The sequence below is a fragment of the Macrobrachium rosenbergii genome, chromosome 7, assembly GCF_040412425.1.
Source record: "Macrobrachium rosenbergii isolate ZJJX-2024 chromosome 7, ASM4041242v1, whole genome shotgun sequence".
NCBI lineage: Eukaryota > Metazoa > Arthropoda > Malacostraca > Decapoda > Palaemonidae > Macrobrachium > Macrobrachium rosenbergii.
Genome location: NC_089747.1, coordinates 9397501 through 9419321, shown reverse-complemented (window position 1 = coordinate 9419321; position 21821 = coordinate 9397501). Strand labels below are relative to the sequence as shown.

Below are 21821 nucleotides of genomic sequence, written 5' to 3'. Positions count from 1 at the left end.
CACGAACAATCGAGATTGTGTTGATATCCAAATTGGATTGTATAGTCATCTCCTCTGTATTTTATAAGAAATAACAGAGAATATCCTCTCTCTCTCTCTCTCTCTCTCTCTCTCTCTCTCTCTCTCTCTACCTTAGATAATGGACATTGAACGTACGAACAAGCGAGACTGTGTTGAAATTCAAATTAGATTGTATAGAGTCACCTCTTCTGCAGTGTATAAAAAATATCGGAGAATATTCTCTCTCTCTCTCTCTCTCTCTCTCTCTCTCTCTCTCTCTCTCAACAGATGTCAGAATTATGAAAATAAAAGCACAGATTCGACAATTTTCTCTCTCGTGAAAAGATACCACCTGTAAAGTCATTATTATTTCTTGCTTGTATTGAATCACTGAGCTTCGAATGAGTATTTAAAGCTTATTTTTCTCTCCTTAAAAAGTTAGCTGAACGATGACCTCAACGAATCATTTCGACAAATACTGACTTTTTGACAATAAAGGATAACCCACAGAAGGTTTGAAATAGTAGGCTATCTTTTATAATTATGGCAACGCGGGAGGTATGTTTATGATTTCATACATAATCCGTTTATAATTTCATACATATCCTTGGTTTGTTTTCATGATGAGGTCTTTCTGTGCCTGTTTATGCGATTTTCCAGTAGTTCGAACCATTAATATCTCAAGTATCCGTACAGTTTTTATTTATATAACATAAATGCCCATATGAACTTAATTCCAGAAGTTCTTAATAGTATACAAAACAATCCTGTAGGTTTATACATATACCCCACACGAATTAATTACATCAGAAATAGAAGAAATCAAAATTCTCTGTAACCTCTCTGTAGCCCATATGGTAATCACTCGTGAGTTTATTTCAAGCCATATTATCACTCATTCTCCGTTATTGTATTCCGGCGTAAGTTTCACATGATTCTTGTATCACATCTACAGTGAACCCCCGTGATAGTGCCCCCAATTCCCTACAGTGAACCCCCTGTGATAATGGCCCCACTCCTCCCCCCACCCCGCCTTTCATTATGTATTGCCCCAGTGAAATTGAAATGGTGGGAATACCCTGTTATAACTACATATCTTGGGGCATGCCTGTCGGTCGTATTGGTTCTAATTGGAAAGTGCCATTTGAAGAGCGAACTAGGACTTCTTTCTCTGTTCTTTGCTCTTAGCGTTCGTGATTCTTCGTCCAGTTTCTCTTCTCCTCCCACTCACATGGCGTTGTTATACTAAGTTGATTTTGATTAAACAGTCATAAACCTGGTTTACCTTCCATGAGACACACTTCAGTTTTCCTTACTTATCTGCAGTTGATATTATCTGTAAACCCGTATAATCAATATTAGCACCTCAGTTCCGGATGAGGAATTTTCATTCGTCCTCAGTACCATTGATAATTAACCTGTGGCAAGACCCACTTAAGACCAACATGCCTAGGAAACCGGCATTTCCTTACCGGAGTCTTCCTTCACTCTCGCCAGAGGTCTTGCAACATTCACCACCAGCGCAACATTTGCCCCTTTGAATACATTATTCCCTACGATAAATCCTGGCTGAAATGTGCACTCTGAAGACAGATACTTCGCCAAGTGGCTCCGAAGCTGCACCTCGCAGAATGGCTGGGCCACCTTCAAGGCTGACCCAAGAGGCCGGGAAACATTCAATTTTGTAACTTCAGCGACCTTGATATTTTCCTCACCCGCAATTATCAGGGCAGCTTCTACTCAACATCCCGTCAGTGGGGTTCGAGGGCTATAATTTCGTTCCTTTAACTTATACCTTTGCAGTTCAGCCACACCTCGGCCTCATTATTCATCCCTTATTGTAGGTAACCCTCCTAGAATGATGACCTGTGAGCATGCTCTTGATTTGCACCTGAGGAGATCTTTGCTTCTGTTCTGAAGGTATCGCGAACCTTGCTAAAGATGCAGAGGATTGTTTTCTTGTTCTTGGTTTTCGCTCGTTTAAATTTTAGCCTATGATCGTTTTTTACGGTGAGATATACAAGAGAGCCAGTTGCTTAGTCTGCTCAGCTACTGTCTTCTTGAGGATATTCCGCCACCAAAGCAGTGATATATCTTTGCGAATGGCAGAGATTCTTAGGTCCAAATGATCACTGGTTTAGAACAGTTACAGCCATACTTCATCTTCGTCCGTGAGCACTTGACATTTTGCCAAAAAATCTTGAAAAACCCGTCAGAGCTGACCATTCCTGCCTTTCTTACCACTTGATACAAAACCTCCTCCTCCTCCTCCTCCTCCTCCTCCTCCTCCTCCTCCTTCCCAATCTAAAAGGGATGATGGTCCTTTATTTAGACTCTCAGGTTTCTTCTCCAGTTGCCACCTTCATTAATCCCCTGACAAAGCGTTTGCTTTCTCCCGTCATTTCCGTACACACTGAAAGAGATATACAGATCCCCGTTCTCTCTAAACGGGAAAGGTTAACGAGCCTGATGGCGTGGTTCCTTCCTGTCAACTTTTAAGGGAAGGGTATCCCCGTCCCGTCTTTCCCGTTACAACGAAGAAGTCGAGGCGAAGGCGAACCAGTGGTGGTGGAGACGTGTTCGTGTTTTGTTCCGTTCCTCCTGACCCGTCCGTGATTAGGCGGAGATAATAATTGCAGCCTTATGTGCATAATTATGTCTCTTAAAATGTTTTTTCTTCACCTGTATTCATTTCTGGACGTATATAGAAATGCTTTTACTTGAAAGTAACGTGTTTCTCATGACATGTTATATTCAGCTCCTATGATATATAATCTTTAAACAGAAAGTAACCGTTTTCACTTTGTTTTACCGAAGAGACCTTGTCAGTTAATCATACCTATTTCTTTCATCATCATTCTTGGTAGAAGCTCATCTGTACAGCGAAAGTTTACAAGCGCTGGGGCGGAAGAAAGTAGTTTTTTTTAATACTTCATTACAACTACTGTACCACTACTTCAGCTATTACTCCAACTCCTTGCATAAGAAAGAGAGTCGCTTATTCAAAACCTCGTGAACGTGAGTCAGGAAGTCATCAGCAGACCACGATGGTAACATGAAGTTCCATTCCCTGACGTTTGACTTTCTCTAGTAGAAACAGCGGTAATAGCAGTTCTAGTAGTTGTACTAGAAATAGTATTGGTAGTGGATGCAGTAGGAACAGTTTAGTTGGTCTTTCAATATGAGTAATACTAGACATCTTAAGATTTATGCAATGTAGGAGTATATGTATACACTTTAGAAAATAAGAGGCTTGTAATTAAGGGAAAGAAATAAAAGCTTATCTAATTCTCAGCATGATATATATATATATATATATATATATATATATATATATATATATATATATATATATATATATATATATATACATATATATATGATTATTATCACTTTTGTACGTGACTCATTTATCACACACTACCACAGGTGAAAAATAAGAGACGAGGTGTAGGTCATTGTATGTATATATATATATATATATATATATATATATATATATATATATATATATATATATATATATATATGTGTGTATATATATATGTGTGTGTGTGTGTGTGTGTTACTAGCATTTTAAAGATGACGATATCCGGAGAGGGAAAGGAAATGCAACGCAGTGATTTACATTGAAACAATAAAAAAAAGATCGATACGAATAATTAATCATTAATGAAACTTAAGAATATAACAAACAGAATAAATAAAAAAAAAATCCAGAGGTTATCACTTCATTAAGTGCGACTGTCGGAGTTGTTTTTTTTTTTTTTTTATAATTTTTCATCGTCTCACATTGTAGATAGATGTAGACTACAGTCTTTCTCTGATGCGCACATGCAATCATGTGCATGTGTGTACGTGTATGCACATGTATACATGTATGTATGAATGTGTGTATGTATATATGTATGTATTGTGTATTTAAGGAATGTATGATGTCGACCTGTAAAATGTAATGGTGCTTTACCTTCAGTGAAAGTCCTCAGCCGAGATGAAAAACCACCCCTTCCATTCTCTCTCTCTCTCTCTCTCTCTCTCTCTCTCTCTCTCTCTATATATATATATATATATATATATATATATATATATATATATATATATATATATATATATATATACATACTTATATAAATATATATATACGTATATAATGAATATATATATATGAATTTTTATCACATCACCGTGACATTTTTAAACACAAACATTAAACTAAACTACGTCGGAAATAATTCATACAGTGTAAAATGGTACCCACTTTTTCTCTGAAGTGGGATAAAGTCGTTATTATTTTTACTTTCTCTCTCTCTCTCTCTCTCTCTCTCTCTCTCTCTCTCTCTCTCTCTCTCCTTAATACGTTTACTCGTCCTGATATCAGCCGCAAAGGAGAGACAATTTCTAAACTATTTCTGCCTCTCGGCCGCGTATTCCAACCACACTGAAGCGCGCCTCAAATAATGAGCCTACTTTTTATACTGTGCCCGCGACCAACTGTGGTGCCCTATGCACCTGATTCTACTGGACTCTCTCTTTCTCTCTCGAGATAAGAGGACAGAATTAACACTGGATCCAGGCTTCGGGGACGCGGATTAGACGAGGATGTAGGGGGGCTGGGGGGGAGAATTGGTTGTCTTGTGATGTCCAGTATAGATGCAGCACTCACTCAGTTGAGCAGACCTCGGGTCTTGCTAAGTGAACACTTCACTTCGGAACGTCACACCATAGGTGACCTAGTCAGCTGGGTACGGTACAAATGAGAGAGAGAGAGAGAGAGAGGAGTGACATGTCAGAGATGGATGATTATCTTCCCCCACGGGGAGAGATGAGAGAGAGACCTTCCACCTTACCTTATTCGTTCGGGTTGGTCCTCAGTGTGAGACTTTGATGTCAGTTGCTAACGCATGATTTTGCATCTTCCAGTCTTGGATGGTCTGGGATGCATCTTAGATATTTGTCAGCTTATTCTTAAACCTACGCTTAGGGGGGAGAGAGAGCATTATCGATGAGCGTGGTGGATTAAGTCCGTGAGAGATTTTCCTGTATAGACCTCTGAACTTGCTCTTTTGATAATTTTAGAGAGAGAGAGAGAGAGAGAGAGAGAGGTGATTTCTTCATATGGAGATCTACTTAAGGAGTGACATGTCAGTAGATGTCCCTCGATCATATCAAATCCCAGGAGAGAGAGAGAGAGAGAGAGAGAGAGAGAGAGAGAGAGAGAGAGAGAGAGTCATGCCAGTAGATGACCCTGATCATGTCAAACCCCAGGAGAGAGAGAGAGAGAGAGAGAGAGAGAGAGAGTGATTTCTTCATATCATTTGATGTCAGTAGATCATATCAAATCCCAGAGAGAGAGAGAGAGAGAGAGAGAGAGAGAGAGAGAGAGAGAGGGTTCCTTCATTTGGATATCCACGTAAGGAGTGACATGTCATTAAATGACCCTTGATCATATCACCTCTTAGCAGAGAGAGAGAGAGAGAGAGAGAGAGAGAGAGAGAGAGAGAGAGAGAGAGGGGTCCTACATTTGAAAAACAACGTAAGGAGTAGCATGTCAGCAAACGATCCTCATTTGTATGAAATCGCAAGGGAGAGAAAGAGAGAGGTGGGGGGGGGGACACTTCCATTTTGCATCTAACGCGGAAACAAACTGCTGTTCCCTTTTATTGCATCGGAGGGAGAGAGAAACCACAGGAAACTGTTTCCTTTAGCAGGGTGGTGTTCTTCCTCCTCCGTCAGCCAGCCACAGGCGCGTTTCCTGCTTCCTTCGACAGAAGAGAAGAAGAGGAGGGCTTCCTCCTCTTCTTCTTCTTCTTCTTCTTCTTCTTTTTGTCTTGGGCTTCCTTCGTTGCGCGGCTCCTATTCGTGAGGAGAATGCAACATCTGCTCTCTTGTTTAGGCTTTCAGTGTGTGCCCTTACTCACATCAAACGTAATATTATAATTGGGGTTTGGTCTTCCCAAGGCATAATACCTCTATACGTGTATATATCTGTGGTTTGTCCGACTTTAAGAATAAAGACGGGTGTTCTCCGTGACTAGGTAAGGTAAAGAGAGCAACCACACACACAAAAACACACACACACACACACTATATTATATATGTGTGTGCAAATATATATATATATATATATATATATATATATATATATATATATATATATATATATATATATATATATGTGTGTGTGTGTGTGTGTGTGTGTATGTATGTATATATATACAGTGGGTGTGTGTATATATGTAACCATGGGGTGTATATGTTTGTGCCCGTTCTTCATTCGTCTGGAATGTCCTTCGTATCTCGACGTATTCAAAATTGCCTCTCTTGCTTGCAGAAGAGGGCAAAACGTTCCCATTTTCTATAACGTTCAGAGTGTTAAAAGTTAAAAGTCTCAGAAGAGAAGCGTAATTAACGATAGAAAGTATTAGCAGAGAAGCGTAATTAACTATAGAAAAGTCTTAGAAGAAAAGCGTGATTAACTATAGAAAGTCTTAGGAGAGAAGCGTAATTAACTATAGAAAGTCTAAGAAAGGAAGTGTAATTAACTATAGGAAGTCTTGGAAGAGAAGCGTAATTAACTAGAGAGAGTCTTAGAAGAGAAGCGTAACTGAATATAGAAAGTCTTAGAAGAGAAGCGTGATTAACTATAGAAAGTCTTCGGAGAGAAGCGTAATTAACTACAGAAAGTCTTAGAAGAGAAGCGTAATTAACTATAGAACGATTCTCCGCTGGCAGAAAAAATAACACTAGCATATTTATCAAGTGCAAACAGAACGTTCAGGCACATATTTGAGCCTTCACACATCCTTGGCATACCGTCAGCTTTATGAAAAATAAATAGATGAATAAACAAGTAAATAAATAAATACAAAAATAACAATTGAAAATACAAAATGAAATTATAATTTTCTCTCTTGTACTAGCGAAGAGTTCAAATGCTACAGTTTACAATCTCTTTGTGAACGGAATTCTTCGGGATTTCTCACGATGACCCTTTAGCTAGAAATTCACTGAACCCCCCAGGGAAAATTTTTTTTCTGATATTCGTTAAAATTATTCCCTATTATTATGATTGGGCCAGATAGGTACTTTGGGAAAAGTGGGGAAAGTTTATAAGCTTTCAAAATTTATAGCTAATATAGCAATGTATGACTGGATTTTTTTTAATACTTTTTATTATTATTATTATTATTATTATTATTATTATTATTATTATTATTATTATTATTATTATTATTATTATAAGTCTTCGTCGTAGTAATAGTAGTAGAACTAACACTCAAATTGATAATTTTTTGTAGATAAAATTTAAAAGGCTTTTAATTTGTAAAGCAAGGATCCAGAAAATTGTACTCGTATGTACAAAATTACAGGCAGTTTTAGGTGCAAGAGCCTGTGCTGGCATAAGGCCAGTTATATCCACAACAACATGCCGATAAAAGAATAAACGGAGATGAAAAATTACCTCTTAAAAAATTAAGCATAATAAACCAAAAGAAAATATATTCTCAAAATCAATAACTGTAACAATTCTCAGAATAGTAAAGAGGCCATTGATAACTTATAACTTTTCGCATTTTTTTTTTTGATAAAATAGCCATGTGTATCTGTGTATTCCATTAGTACTAGAAAGTTCTAACACTGCCTGAAATGTTACAGTCGTGCACATAATCTGTCGTCGCAATGTCAAGGGTCAGTGACTCCTGTTAATCAGCTCAGTGGTCTGGTAAAACTAAGGTATACTTCTTTTGACTCCACATACCAGCAAAATTCTCCAGCCCTGGAACCCTGTCATTCTTGGGGCCATCGTCCTTTTCCTTATCTGTTTTCCTTTTCTTTCAGCCAAGACTTTTAAAGCTCCGCCTTGGGCTTAAGAACAGACAATGACGCGAACGTTATCTGTTATCGCAACGCCTGAGGCCACTGGATGACAGTATCAACAACATTCTTCAGACCTGGAACCTGTCAATCCAGGGGCCATCATCCTTTTTTTTACTTTATTTTCCTTTGCTTTCATCCAAGACTTTTAAAGCTATGCCTTGAGCCTAAGAACAGACATTGACGCGAACATTATCTGTTACCGCAACGCCTGGCGTCACTGACACGACAGTATCAACAAAATTCCCCAGACCTGGAACCTGTCAATCCAGGGGCCATCATCTTTTACCTTATCTATTTTCCTTTGCTTCCATCCAAGACTTTTAAAAAGCTCCGTCTCTGGGCCTAAGAATGGAGGACCAAGGAATCCAGCGAGGTCTTTCTTTGGGTCTTTGGGTATCAGTTTCGCGGGGCCGTGTCGAACAGGAACCCGTTGCGTTCACATACACTTTCGTTGCGGTAAATTATCCCCGTCTCGGCGATCAACTGGCCATTTGCGATTAGGTAAAGCCCGGTCTGGCTGATGCTATTCCAGGGGGCCCCGAAGGCAGGAGTCTTTACTTGATTTCTTCCACTGCTTCTCTCTCTCTCTCTCTCTCTCTCTCTCTCTCTCTCTCTCTCTCTCTCTCTCTCTCTCTCTCTCTCCTCTTTTTTTGGGGTTGAAGCCTTGACTCATCGGTATGATTATGGTTTGGTCTCTTCATGAAACTCTGAAGTTACAGAAAAGAACATTTGAAAAGGTGTTCTATGCTCGATCTTGCCTTTCGATTCATTATGATGTGAAGGCTGTGTTTAAATAGAACCTCATTTTTCCAGTAATACCAATTTTATAATAAACTCCGTTTTCTGTAATGAAAATTCTTTTTCTACTCAGTCTCAGAATCTGAGCTTTATTCTTGAGGTTACCTGTGTTTTTGCAGTACCTTTAATAATTTTAAATTAATTTACACATTTGCCTTCTTTTCTAAAGCTTTCTTACCACATGAAAATTAATTCCAGCCCTTGGAAGATAAATAATAAAGGCAGTGGGTTTATTGGCAACTTTTATGTTCCCAAGAAATATATCATCCTCCAGTGAGAGGGGGAACCGATGAGTCAGCAATTTAGTAAATATTTGCCGGGGTTCCGTATCTTGAAAGTTTTTAAAAGGAAATGTTCTGAAGAATAAGAATTTTCTCAACACATTGCAAGTTCAGCCCTCTGGAACCTGCTCCCATTTCCAAAAGAGAAAAAAAAAAGAGGAAAATATAGCTTACGTCACTACCTTCGCCAGGTCAATTTTTCTAGCCCTTTTTTTTTTCTAGTACCCACCGTGTTTGATTTCGTGTCATGTCTGGGTCATTTAGCTTTGCTGATTAATACAATCGACCGTCTCTGGAGAGGAAAATTTTTTTTATCCTTTTTTTTTCTAGTAAAACTGGCTCTTTATCGGTTTCATTTTCCATAAAAAATACGTTTTGGAAAGCAGTTTGTTCGTCTGTTACCTACGATATATTAGCAACCGGTTTTGTTTTTTTCTCTTGAAGGACTTCCAGAGGTTGGCCCATCAGATGAAGGCCTTATACCTGCCCTCGAGATTGGGGTCGACTGCAGGCCCTTACTAACCCACTGCCAAACCCCGAGTAAGACCCTTAATTTCCAGCTAAAAATGTAATGGTGAATCCGATGGAAAAACTCCCCGGCGTATTAAAACGAGCTTGTACTATCACTTGCACAGGTAGTCATCTCTCCGCCACTGTTTCTGATTGCTCCGGTCTCCTCCCACACTGGCTCATTCGAGAACTGAAATCCGGGAGTGTTAGTTTTCATGGGGACAAAAGTCAGTGATGAAGTTCAATTTACCGTCGTTCGAGGCCTGAAAAGAGACTTATTAGAAAAAGGGGAACGGCCGGTGAATCCACCAATTTTCTCGGCGTCCCAGACGGGTAAAAGGGGCGGTGATCCATCGGCGAAATTAGCGAAGGCCGAATGCTGTTGGCCTCCGAAGCCTTTGGATGCTGTTGAGGGCTGGCGGGTAAAACTCATCAAACCGTCACCCGGCAGATTCCCCCTCCCCATTTCTCCTCTCCGACCCCGACCCCGACCCATACCAATCCCACCTCCCAGTCTTACACCTGACCATTCTTACTACCTAACACCCCTCCCTCCCTCCCTCAAACCTCCCAACCCCTTCCCTTTCCTCACCCAATAACAACTCCTCTCACTTTCAGTATTTGGACATCGATTCTTATCGTTTATTACGTTCTCATAGGTCTCTCCCTCTCTGCGTCCTTCGCCTTTTTCTCATTTTTTGCTTTTTCAAGTCTGTTTTGCTTGTATCTTCTGATGGGTCTAAGGTAATGTCATGGGGAAAAAAAGCTTAGCCTACCCCATTTCATATTGATTCGTGCCTGACGTCATAGGCAGAGGAGGTTAATGTCGATGAAAGGCAGATCCTCAAAACCGAATGTCTGGAACGAGGCAGAATAATAATGTAATAATTCCCTTCCCTATTGCTTCTCCCTTCTACACGCCCTCCTCCTCCTCCTCCTCCTCCTCCTCCTTCTCTCTGACAGTTCCTTTTTCAGGTTCCCTTTCTCCCTCTCTCCTATTTTGTGCGGGAGATTACTGTCCAGTTCATGCTGACCTCTTCCTCATTCTCCTCCTCCTCCTCCTCCTCCTCCTCCTCCTCCTCCTCCTCCTCCTCCTCCTCCTCCTCCTCCTCCTCCTCCTCCGTCTTCCTTCCTTCTTTTGCCTTTTGCTCCTTCGTTCATATCTCCAAGCCATCTTTTTCCTTTCTATTTCTCTAGTGCTGTGGTATTTTATCATAAGTAATCCGGTTCATTTCACATCAGATTGACTGTTCGTCTTGCTCTTAATCTTCCTTTGTGCACTATTACTTTTCCACCTGTTCTGTCTCTTTCCTCTGAGTTCCTTTCTCTCGTGCTCTTTTACTTCCTAATTTTTTGCTTCCTTTGCTTAGCCTATGGCTTCATTTTCCTCGTAATGCGAGTGAGTAATAATTCCCCCTTCCTCTCTCTCTCTCTCTCTCTCTCTCTCTCTCTCTCTCTCTCTCTCTCTCTCTCTCCTTGGTGTATGGTTTCATTTTTCCCTTAGCACTCTCTCTCTAGTAATTCTCTCTCTCTCTCTCTCTCTCTCTCTTTCTCCCTTGATGTATGGTTTCATTTTTCCCTTAACATGAATGAGTAATATTTTTTCTTTACCATGAATGAGCTCTCTCTCTCTCTCTCTCTCTCTCTCTCTCTCTCTCTCTCTCTCTCTCTCTCTCTCTCCTGACCCTTCACCACAGCCAAACCTTCGCAACACAAACACCCACCAAGCCACGTACGTACCTCTGAGGAGTACATTTGGCCTATATTCGGGTGCAAGACGCGGAGGAGACTCCACCAGACCTCAGTTGCATCATCGGCTAACTTTATATCGCATCGAACTGGGGCCCCGGCTGGTCTTGTGTCTGCAGCAGAACCCGCTTGTTTATAAAGGTCTTGCGTCCGCAGCAAGACCCACTTGTTTGTGAGTGTCCTTCGTCGGCGTCTTGCCCATTTGTTTATAAAGGTCCTACGTCTGTGGCCGGCAGGACCCACTTGCTTATGTGAGTCCTACGTCTGTAGTTTGAGTCTTTTGTTATGTGGTTCGTAACTCTATAGTAGGACCCATATATGTGAGTCCTACGTCTGTGGTTAGATCCATTTGTGTGAGTCCTGTGTCTATAGTAAGACCCACATACTGCTGTGGTGCCTGTGTCTGCAGTAGGACCCACTTACGTCTGTAAGTAGATCTATTTATTATGTGGGTCCTACGAGGTTAGTAAGATGTGGAGCCCCGTCTTAGTAGGCCCCATGTATACCCTACGTCTTTAGCTAGCTCCATTTATTAGATAGGTCCTTCGTCTGTAGTAAGACCTAGGTGCTGAAGTAGGGCCTACGTCTGCTACGGGACCCCCTACTTATTGCTGTTGGTCCCCTATCTGTAATCTCAGTTGTAGCTGCAGGGAGAAGGCGTCTGAGACGAGCCTACCTAATCGCAGGATGCGTGGCATTCGGCCGAAGTCGGGCGATAACCTTTCGCAGCGCAAAAGTTCTTATTGACAAGACGTCTTAGTCATGACATTTTACGCTTTTATCTCGCGGAGTGCTTTGTGGGTCAGATGAACCGCAGCGAAAGTGATGTTTACATTCAGCCTCCCGGTTCGATGATGGTCCTTCTTCCGCAGTCATGATTTTTATGCTCATTTTATTTCTCTTTCTTTATCGGGTCTCCGTTTCTTGTTTCATTTTTCTTGGGCCGGGGGTTGGTTAGTGGACAAGGGATGGAAGACGAGTTTTTAATTTTACACGTATTGTTTGGGCCATATATATACAAACTAACTCTTTTGATACGGATGTAATATATTCATAAATAATTCCGCTTTATTTTACATTCTCTGTTATGTCTGTCTGTCTGTCTATCTATCGATCTATCTATCTATCTGTCTATATATATATATATATATATATATATATATATATATATATATATATATATATATATATATATATATATTTATACAATGTGTATGAGTGTATTCCCTTACCTTTCCCCTTTATCGTGATTAGATCCACTTAGTGCCACATTCCCAGCGCTAAGAAAACATTTCAAGATGCCTTTATTCATCGTTCAGGTCAACACACGTATCATGGACTTTTATGGAACGTTCCTATGTTGTTTCTGTTCTGCTCTGGGATTCGAACCCCGGCCCTCTCATTGGTGACATTTGACGGTGGTTTTAAAGAGAAATGAACAATTCATTGCACTTGTTTTATGTTTAATTTGCATTATATCTTAATTTCACCGAATTAATAGGAGTCTCTTTTCTTTTTACAGACACTCGGATCCCAAACTCTTCAACAAAATGCTGAGACAACTCGCAGTCATCTCATGCATCTGCATTGGTAAGGTTGCCTTTGTTTTTCTTTAAATTTAACTATGTTTGTGTCAGGACTGGTCTTAATGAGATTAACAAGATCTTATTGTTGTATTTTGAGAAAATGGTTAAACGTTGGTATTCTAACCTGAATAGCAATCCATGTTCTGTGAACGTAATATCATTTCAGTTTGCAAGATAAATCACCTTGGAAGTTTTTCTTTTGGGGAAGATTTTAAAATTGTTTCCTAACCCGAACCCACCCACAAATAAAAAAAAAATAAAGTGATGTGACTTTGACATTCACATGTCAAATGTTTCGGTACATTATTAAAACTTCTCACCTTTTGTGGATCTACAGAAAGAACGCGGCTTATGGCCCAATTGAGTAACATTGTTTTTCTTCATAATTCTAAGCAGAGGATAAATTCAGTAGAAGTGACCTTTAATCAGTAGACAGCAAAGTCTGATAAAATATTAATTGTAAGATTTGAATCACGTACTTGATGCAAAATATACCCAAACACTTAACTGGTTATCTTCTCAAGGCCTAAGTCCATCCTATGTCAATAATGCCAAGGGATATTTAAAACAACTGTAAATGTATCAGCTAAATCATTTTAGAATGAGAGTTAAATATTGCATCTTATAGTAAATAAGTATCACTCAATTGTTAAACATTTTTTCTGTTTAAAGTAGGCCATAGACTCAAAATCTTAAAATCTTAAAAGTCTTCCTGACCTGTCAATTCAAGTAGTTTCATAGACTATATATATATATATATATATATATATATATATATATATATATATATATATATATATATATATATATGTGTGTGTGTGTGTGTGTGTGTGTGTGTGTGTGTGTGTGTGTGTTTGTGCATATACCACAGGAAAATGAGAATGGGTGAATCCTCTGAAAATGTCTTAAATAAAAAAGAAACCGGTCAGATTCTCAACCAGTGTTTCATTTTCATATTACATATATATATATATATATATATATATATATATATATATATATATATATATATATAATATGCATGAATGTATGTATGTATGCACGTATATCATTTCATTTCTTACACCCGTGCAAGTCCTTGATCCGAACGTTCAATGTCATAACCACAATCTTGATGTTATTGTTGTTAATTTTTTTTGTCTTTCCTGTCCCTGTCTACCTTTTGTTTTCCCTTGTGTTCGTTTTCACCTTTGTTTGTTTCCACAGGTACAGAGAGAAATTGGGTCTCACTAACACACCCGTAAACAGAGAACCGACGGGACTCGGTAGCAAAATAAACACACTACCCTGGACAGAACGAGACCGGGACACGTACCAGACAGGGACCGGGGAGAGACGGTTCTCGGATGAGGAGTCTCACCGACATATTTACAACCACAACAACAACAACAACAACAACAACAACTACAACAACAACCACTGACATTTGTCTCACAGAAAGGATAAAAGAAAAAAAACATAAGGATTTTTTTTACATTACTGTTGTTGCTTCATGACTTCTTTTGCTTTCGACTCTTTCTCCTTTATTCGTCTTTATTTTTTTTTATTTTTTTTTTTTTTTTTGCTTACTAAAAAGACCTTCCTTCGAGACTGCAACTGACTCTGCGGACATGCATGCCAATGATATATATTCTTTACTAACAACTCCATATGATGCTTATGAATAAAAGAATTTGTCTGTAAAAAAAATTATTAACCAGTTTGAGCCTAAATATTATCATATAATGACTAGGAAAGTAATGCTTCTCATAAATGCGATTAGCAGCTTTTAAAAGATCGTAGCTTAAGTGTTTATCAATAAGGAACCCATTACGTGATGAATACTTGAATACCTCTTCTTGTTCTGCGTCTAATGAATTTCGGTCTTTCCTTTTGCAGCCGTAACCATCGTCTACTCGGCGCCATCCCATCCTGCTTTACATCGAGTAAGTCATTATTCAGAAATATTTTTCTCTTGTTCTCTTTCAATGAAATTTAAAATGAAAATAAATAAATCACTTACATCTCATGTATGTATATGTATATATACATATATATATATATATATATATATATATATATATATATATATATATATATATATATATATATATATATATATATATATATTGTTACATGGAATGTAAGAAGCTTGTATTACAGAATGCATGTGCATTTAACAACACTTAAACCTACACAGCCAATAGTTTCTTTTTTAAACCGTGCTCATAAAGCTTCCTGTTAACCTAACCCCAGCATTGTGACAGATGATTGATGAATAAGGTCAGCAAAACAACCAACAGCAACACCGTAGAATATCTTGTGCATCCATGAATCAGGATCATTCCTGAAGACCACCTAACCTATTCCTTTCTTCCCCAACATTTCTTTCATCCTCCAGTCCAAGAGGTGGGAAGAGTTCCCCAACGTCACCTTCACTTTTGACTGCACCAACCGGCCTGTGGGATTCTACGCTGACCAGGAGTTCAACTGCCAGCTCTTCCACATGTGCGACGAAGACGGACGCCGCATCCCATACATGTGCGCCAACGACACAGCTTTCAACCAGGAGTACCGCATCTGCGATTGGCAGTACAACTTCGACTGCTCCGCTGCTCAGAACTGGTGAGTGCTAATCTGCTCAGGGTTGGTGTTTTAAGAAGTGGGTTACAAGTTCTGTAAGCCTTTGGAGGCTTGGGAATACCAGATGCTTATTTAAAGTAAGTTCCAAGAATATAAAAGACTGATTTGAGCTCCTAAAGCTACTGCAGATCAACACATGAGGTGTAGCTGAGTACAGCTAAGTAAGAGTTGCCTAGGAAAAGTACAGTAAGTTCCAAGACTGTCAAGCACTGATCAAATTCCTGAAGCTGCTGAGTTTTTTACACATGAAAAGTTCTTACACAGAAGCCAAAGAGCTGCCTGGAAAAATAAAGTTCCAAACTGTCAAGCGCTGATTAAGCTCCTGAAGCACCTGAGGTTTGGGATATGATGAAATTAGGTTCAAGTTTTGAGGTAGCTTGTTAATGTTGAGTCCTAAAGCCAGCAAGGACAAGGAAGAACTCCCAAGGGTACCAGTAGTAAAACTGGTTGCTCTTATGGCTGGACTGTACTAGTTAATCTGCTGCATTGCAAATCTGTTTTGGACAAATGATTTTTCATACCGCATGGACCACGTGGAAACAGCTCTTTAAATTACAGACAATTTGTATAAAAGGCTTTTGTCCTGGTATTGGCAAATCATCTTGAAGGAAATAACCAGCCATACTGTGCAACCAGTCTCTTCTTTTCAAACAACCTTCGATTTTGGGTTTTTGAATGTAATTCCAGAAAACTCTTACAGTAATCTCCCTCAGCACTGTATTGAGAACTAAATTGAGAACTTCACAAATGATCAATTTTGACTTTTTGGACTTCGTTTCAACAGGCACCCTAATGGTTAGATAGAACTCGATCAAACATTCTTTTGCCCTTAAAAATGCTGAATTTTCTTTCTGATTATTTTTGGTATACATTTTTAAAATTTCCTTTTCATTTTGAAAAGTATCTGGACAAAATTCTACGGTCTTTGATAGCGCTTCTTCACCTAATAATGGTCGAAGCAGAAATCGCGACTCCGCCCTGGCAACTGTGACTGTACAAATCTGTCATTTTCTGGCGATAATATACGAAATAGTGGTACAGTTCCACCCAGTTTAGAGGATTAATTATGAGAAAGCCCAGCTACAATGAAAACACCAGAATCAAATTATTACTTTTGTAGTTTAAACAAATTTAAGGGACATGTGTTGGAATATTTAGAGCATTAAATTTTTTTTCACAAGAATCCCTGATGTTTGTATTATTTTTCTGTACATTAGCAAACCATTTTCTCTCTTTAACTGTACATTAGCATACCGTTTTCTCTCATTAACTCTCCTTTTATCCTTTCACAGGTTCTACCTTAATGAACTGACCTACGTCACCGACCCACCCAAATTCTAAGGCCGCCCCCGTTGATGACCGCCGAGTCCAACCCCCACCCACATATTTGACTGTGATTCCTCGTCAATCTAAGGAATGCTGTTCGTAACCCAGGAAGGATGTTATTAATGTTCTTGAAGGATTCCCTCTGTCACACTAAGATTCAGAATCTATTTCTTTCTCTCTCTCTCTTCCTCTGTTATTGGGATTTTGCATTTGTTTCTTTGTAATAGTCATTATTATTCGTTTCAGTGTTGCTCTGTTCTAGGAGTTTTTTTTTGGTGTGTCAAAAGTTACTTTTAAGTGATTAGGAGATACCTTTTTGGGCAGGAGAGGGAAGTGACCTTATGCCACTTCCCTTTGGAAGGCGTACCTTTTAAGAAGCATTTAATTCCCTCTGGTTATTTATGCTTACTACAAGGCCTCCTGCGTAGGTGATATATGCTTACTACAGGGCCGGCCTCCTTCGTAGGTAATTTATGCTTACTACAGGGCCTCCTGCGTTACTGGGAAACAGCATTTCAATCTGTACATAAAGCGGCTACTCAGCACTGGTTTTTCCATCCTTGCGTGGGAAGTCATAAAATAGATACCCTCCAGGATCCCCGAATTGCCACGGCTTAAGTAAACGATGTCATAATCATACATTTATGTATATAAACATGAACATATCCAGACACACGTTCACCTCCTTTTGTGATTCATTTGTTATTATAAATAGTATGCTTCAGACGAACTGGTTTTCATCTACGAAGCGAGGACGGAGGTGATGGCTCGGCCACTGGATGGCACCCGTGTCTCGGAGGAAACTCCTCAAGGGAAATTCTAGGCTTTGTAAAGACAGGCTTTGCAAGAGATTAGGGAGAGCGAGAGACCTCGGCTGGCTGAAGGTCTCTCCCAGGACGTTTTTATATTCGCTCCTTTCAAAGAAAACACGCTTGAAAAACAAACACAAGACGAAGCAGAGAATGCAATTTTATATATATATTTCTGGCCAGTCCTTGGCTCCTCGGGGATCCTGTATTGCTGCTAGAGCTGGTCTCTGGGCGCCACCATCATACACCTTTCCATGTGTACAGAGCCAACTAGTTTTTAGTTAAGAAAAATTAATCATCATTGCTTGGAAGATGTGTATCATTCGATTCGTAAATTCTGTGTATTCAAGGTCTGCATGAATGGTGAGTGAATGCGAATTAAATGAAAGAAATTATTGTATGTATTTTGTGATCATCATTATACTTATTCTGTGTTCTTAAAAGTTGCTGTCTGTTAAAATAAAAACCACCATTTTTTCTTTTTAATCATTAATCCCACACTTTTTTTAATACCTAAGCCAGTTTATAATAGTAATCAATAATCAACAATGCAATTACCCCGTATTGCCACGTCAAAAACAGCAAAATCTGTATTTGTGTTGTAAATATTGCACTGATAAAATCTGATGTAAGAGAGAAATTAAGCTTGAGTTGACAAGCCAAAAGGAACGAGTACAACTGATATGGTTAAAAATAACATACAATTTAAGGAGAATTTTAAACTAGAAGTGCGCCGTTCTTTACGCATTTTCCCTCTTCCCCTTCTCTAGAAACGTGAACAGAGAAACAAATTTCCAAAAGTCACACTCTACCTGACGACGTAATTTCGTCAAGCCTGAAATCTTAGCCAGTATCTTAGAATTAGACTTAGTGGGTAGAATCGTTGCGTAGAGAACGAGACCAGGTAAACATTTTAAATTATCAATACACCGAGAAGGAGCGAAGAGCCAACAATGCGTAAAGAACGACCAGCGGGCGTGCAGAGCATGCCCGGTACTTTGCATTACTATCTAAACTGTTTGTGCGTATGTTGTGAGAGTCTAGAATGCTGTTTTTGTAAAATAAAAAATTAAAATATAGAATGTCTTTTCTTTGCACCCAATTAGAATGAGTAATGTTGCATAAAATAAGCAAAAGGGTAAAGAATGCAGTTTATATCTTCTCTGGAACACAGCGAACGAATCCAGTGAAAATCGGAATTTCGGATTCGGAAGGAGATCGTTAGTGTAACTGAAACAGTGGTGGATAACGTTTAGTGAACTCTACGATTGTTTGTATTCTGGCCGCTGCAATTGGTGTTATCATAAGGAAACCGTGTCACGGAACATTTGAAATTGCAGGCGTGATGAAATGAAGTGACTTGGGGAAGATAGGTTGGACCTAAACCAGATTACCAGAGGAGCCAAGTTAAGGGAAGACCCCATTCCATAATGGCAGATTCGTAAATACGAAAATGTTAGCCTAAAGTAACCTGCCTTTATGCCATCAAGTGCATTGTACATACCTGCAGCCCGTAAGCCTCTGATTTGTGTAGGAAAGTTAACCTAGATATTTAAAGAACAAGGAGAGAGGGAAAAGTTGGAAACTCCTCTGGACCTTACGGCGCTTGCCAGCTACAGGCTAGCCTAAGTGAGATAGACCTAGGCGTGAGTCGCGTCTTATTTGAAGAAATACTAGGAAGGAAAATGGGGGAAAAAAGGTAAGTATTGAGCAGAACATATTCATTCATGCTGTAGATCCTAGAGAGTAACTTGAGTAGGGGATAGAGAGGTAGACTGTAGTACGAGAAAAAGGATCTAAATATAAAAAAAAACGGCGAAATAGCCTAAAGTCCCTGCTTTTCATGAGAGCATTTTAAGACCCTTAATTCAGCTGTTCAGTTCTGTGCAGCTGATGATTGCTGTGGATAGACCACTTGAAATTTGGTTTTGATATTGGTTATTGTGATCCAATTAGTCATTCATCGATAGTAAATATAGGCTACCTTTTTAGCCAGCTCATGTACTCCTACATAATAGGCCTATAGGTAATCGCATTGGATCCAGAGGCAGTATCTTCGCGTTTTTGCAGTAGTGTCAAATGCTTTCGCGGCCCAAGGTCCAGTCATTTTACAAGTTCTAATTTTCCTTATGCATTGTAATTACTTTCATGTAATGAAATAAGCCGATATTTTCAATCCCTTCACACATAGGCTGATAAGATTATGAGACATGCGGAGTACAAAATGAAAGGCCGTTATTAATCAAAATGGCATAATGAATTTAATTCATGGTAAACATGCATACCGAAGGAAATGCAGACACCTTACCGCTATGAACACCGCATGATCCCAGCATGTATGACCGTTGTGAATACGAATAGCCTAGCAACTATTCTAACCTTGGCGGTAATTCTGTAGAAAAGCTCCGCCGGGCGCCGTGTTTAGTACTAGCCCCTCAGTGATGAACGTACGAGCATAAACAAAAGACGGTAAACATCTCTTATTATGTCGGTAAATTTCTCAAATTCTCTCACCTGTACTGCGTTATATACACCCATTTCTTTATTGTTCAGTAAAAAAAAGATTGATTATTAAACGATATCTCCGTGCGGAGTACTTTCGTAGAATTACGGAGTGTGCAGCCTAAGTGAACATGACACTGCAATAAATCTGACTGTTCCAGATTCATTCCTGACTTGAATTGCAAATGATATGGTCTCGAATCTGCGAACGAAAGTTGGGTCTCTTAACCGCCGTTCTTCATGCGTGCCGTTCACTAATGAGAGGCAGAAAACTAATTAGAATGAAGTGGGAACAGACGCGTTTAATTACACGTGTTTGAATACCTTAGGTGGCATTGCTTGATAATGAATTTGCATTTTTACTCATTCAGGTTTTCGGGGGAAAACTTATTGCTCGGCTGTATCCCAGGTCGTTAAGCTAACGAGGTTTTGTATTCGAAGTTGCTCTTTCCATTGGGCTGAAAGTCTTAATTGGTGACACTTAACGAATACATACTCGCAAAGACGATAATTGTTACCGTAGCCAAAGATCAAAACGAAGCATGTGACTGTCAATAACAGGTTAGGTGGTAGAGAGCGCGGTAGCAGTTGGGCATAAGGATCCACAGGACAGGAAAAAGAGAAATCGTGAGGGAACGTCTCATTATATTTATTTGTATTTCAACGATTGTCTTTTGTAGGTCGTGTCTCCTAACTTAATGGTGATAATGAGGTGTTTATTTTTTCTTCATTGAGCATACTAAGATAGTTGACTGGATTAACTTCATGAAAGATTAGGTATGACTGGCATCTACCCTACCCACCAACTTTTGGTTATCTGCTCTGTGTTTTTTTATATATGAGGTCGCTAGCCCACGCTCTTTCCACTCTGCGACCCACTACATTACAGTATATCAGTTACCAGTTGATAATTCACTTAGGATGAAAGGCACGTTCATTTTATGATTATACAGTATATACATATTCATTTTACGTATATATATATTGTATATATATGTATATGTATATATATATATATATTGCAGAGATAGATACAAGTTGACGAATGTAAGACTACATGGTTTAAATCTGTACCCTTTTTCTCATAAGAAAATGTCGAGACTCCTGCATTGTCATCGTCATCATAATTCTCAAACAAAAAAAAAATGCTTGACCTCTTGAAAGTCAGATGAGATCAGGATGAGAAGCGAGTGGAACAAAAGAGTTCAGATCATGGAATGGAAATTGCCTTGCCAGAATTCAAGCACTCTCCATCGTGATAACGCCCTGCAGTCAATCAAAAGTTGAATCCGGATCCCCATCCGCGCGTCACCTGTTGCTGCGTCTTTGTCTTGTCGTGTAAACAGACGCGGGAACATAGGAACATTCCCAGCTGTTATTTTGTCTACGGAATGGAATGGAATATAGAGTTTGGGCCAGAGGCCAAGCACTGGGATCTGTGAAGTCATTCAGCGCTGGAAAGGAAACTGAGAATAAGTAGGTCTGAAAGGTGTAACTGGAGGAAAACCTCGCAGTTGCATTATTATGAAATAATTGTTAGGAGAGGGTGGATAGCAAGATGGAAGAAAGATAATATGAATGGAGGTACAGTTAAAGAAATGAAAGGGGTTGCAGCTAGGTGCCGAAGGGACGCTGCAAAGAACCTTTAGTAATGCCTACAGCTCACCCGACGAGGTGCACTGATGGCACTACCCACTTACGGGGTATTTTGTCTACGATTCGAGTGAAAAGCTCCAGGTTAATATTTCTGGTAATTTTCA

At 39.3% G+C, this 21821-nt stretch overlaps 1 protein-coding gene and 1 long non-coding RNA gene across 7 annotated transcripts in view; both read left to right on the top strand.

Annotated features, from left to right (window-relative positions):
• The window catches only part of LOC136840104 (U-scoloptoxin(01)-Er1a-like), an 85886-nt gene extending 67248 nt beyond the window's left edge, over positions 1 to 18638 (top strand). For 5 of the 6 annotated variants that reach the window (XM_067106496.1, XM_067106494.1, XM_067106491.1 and 2 more), the window contains 4 exons: positions 12739 to 12806; positions 14681 to 14727; positions 15183 to 15406; positions 16717 to 18638. In XM_067106496.1, the coding sequence (XP_066962597.1) occupies positions 12767 to 12806; positions 14681 to 14727; positions 15183 to 15406; positions 16717 to 16765 (360 nt within the window). In that variant the 5' untranslated portion in view covers positions 12739 to 12766 and the 3' untranslated portion in view covers positions 16766 to 18638. Of the gene's footprint in view, positions 1 to 12738; positions 12807 to 14008; positions 14728 to 15182; positions 15407 to 16716 lie in introns of all 6 variants that reach the window. The other variant, XR_010853533.1, reaches the window with a different exon arrangement.
• Positions 18639 to 18786: 148 nt separating this feature from the next.
• Positions 18787 to 21821, top strand: part of LOC136840101 (uncharacterized) — an 86741-nt gene continuing 83706 nt past the window's right edge. The window contains exon 1 of the long non-coding RNA XR_010853530.1: positions 18787 to 19258. This is a non-coding gene — a long non-coding RNA (uncharacterized lncRNA). The remainder of the gene's footprint in view (positions 19259 to 21821) is intronic.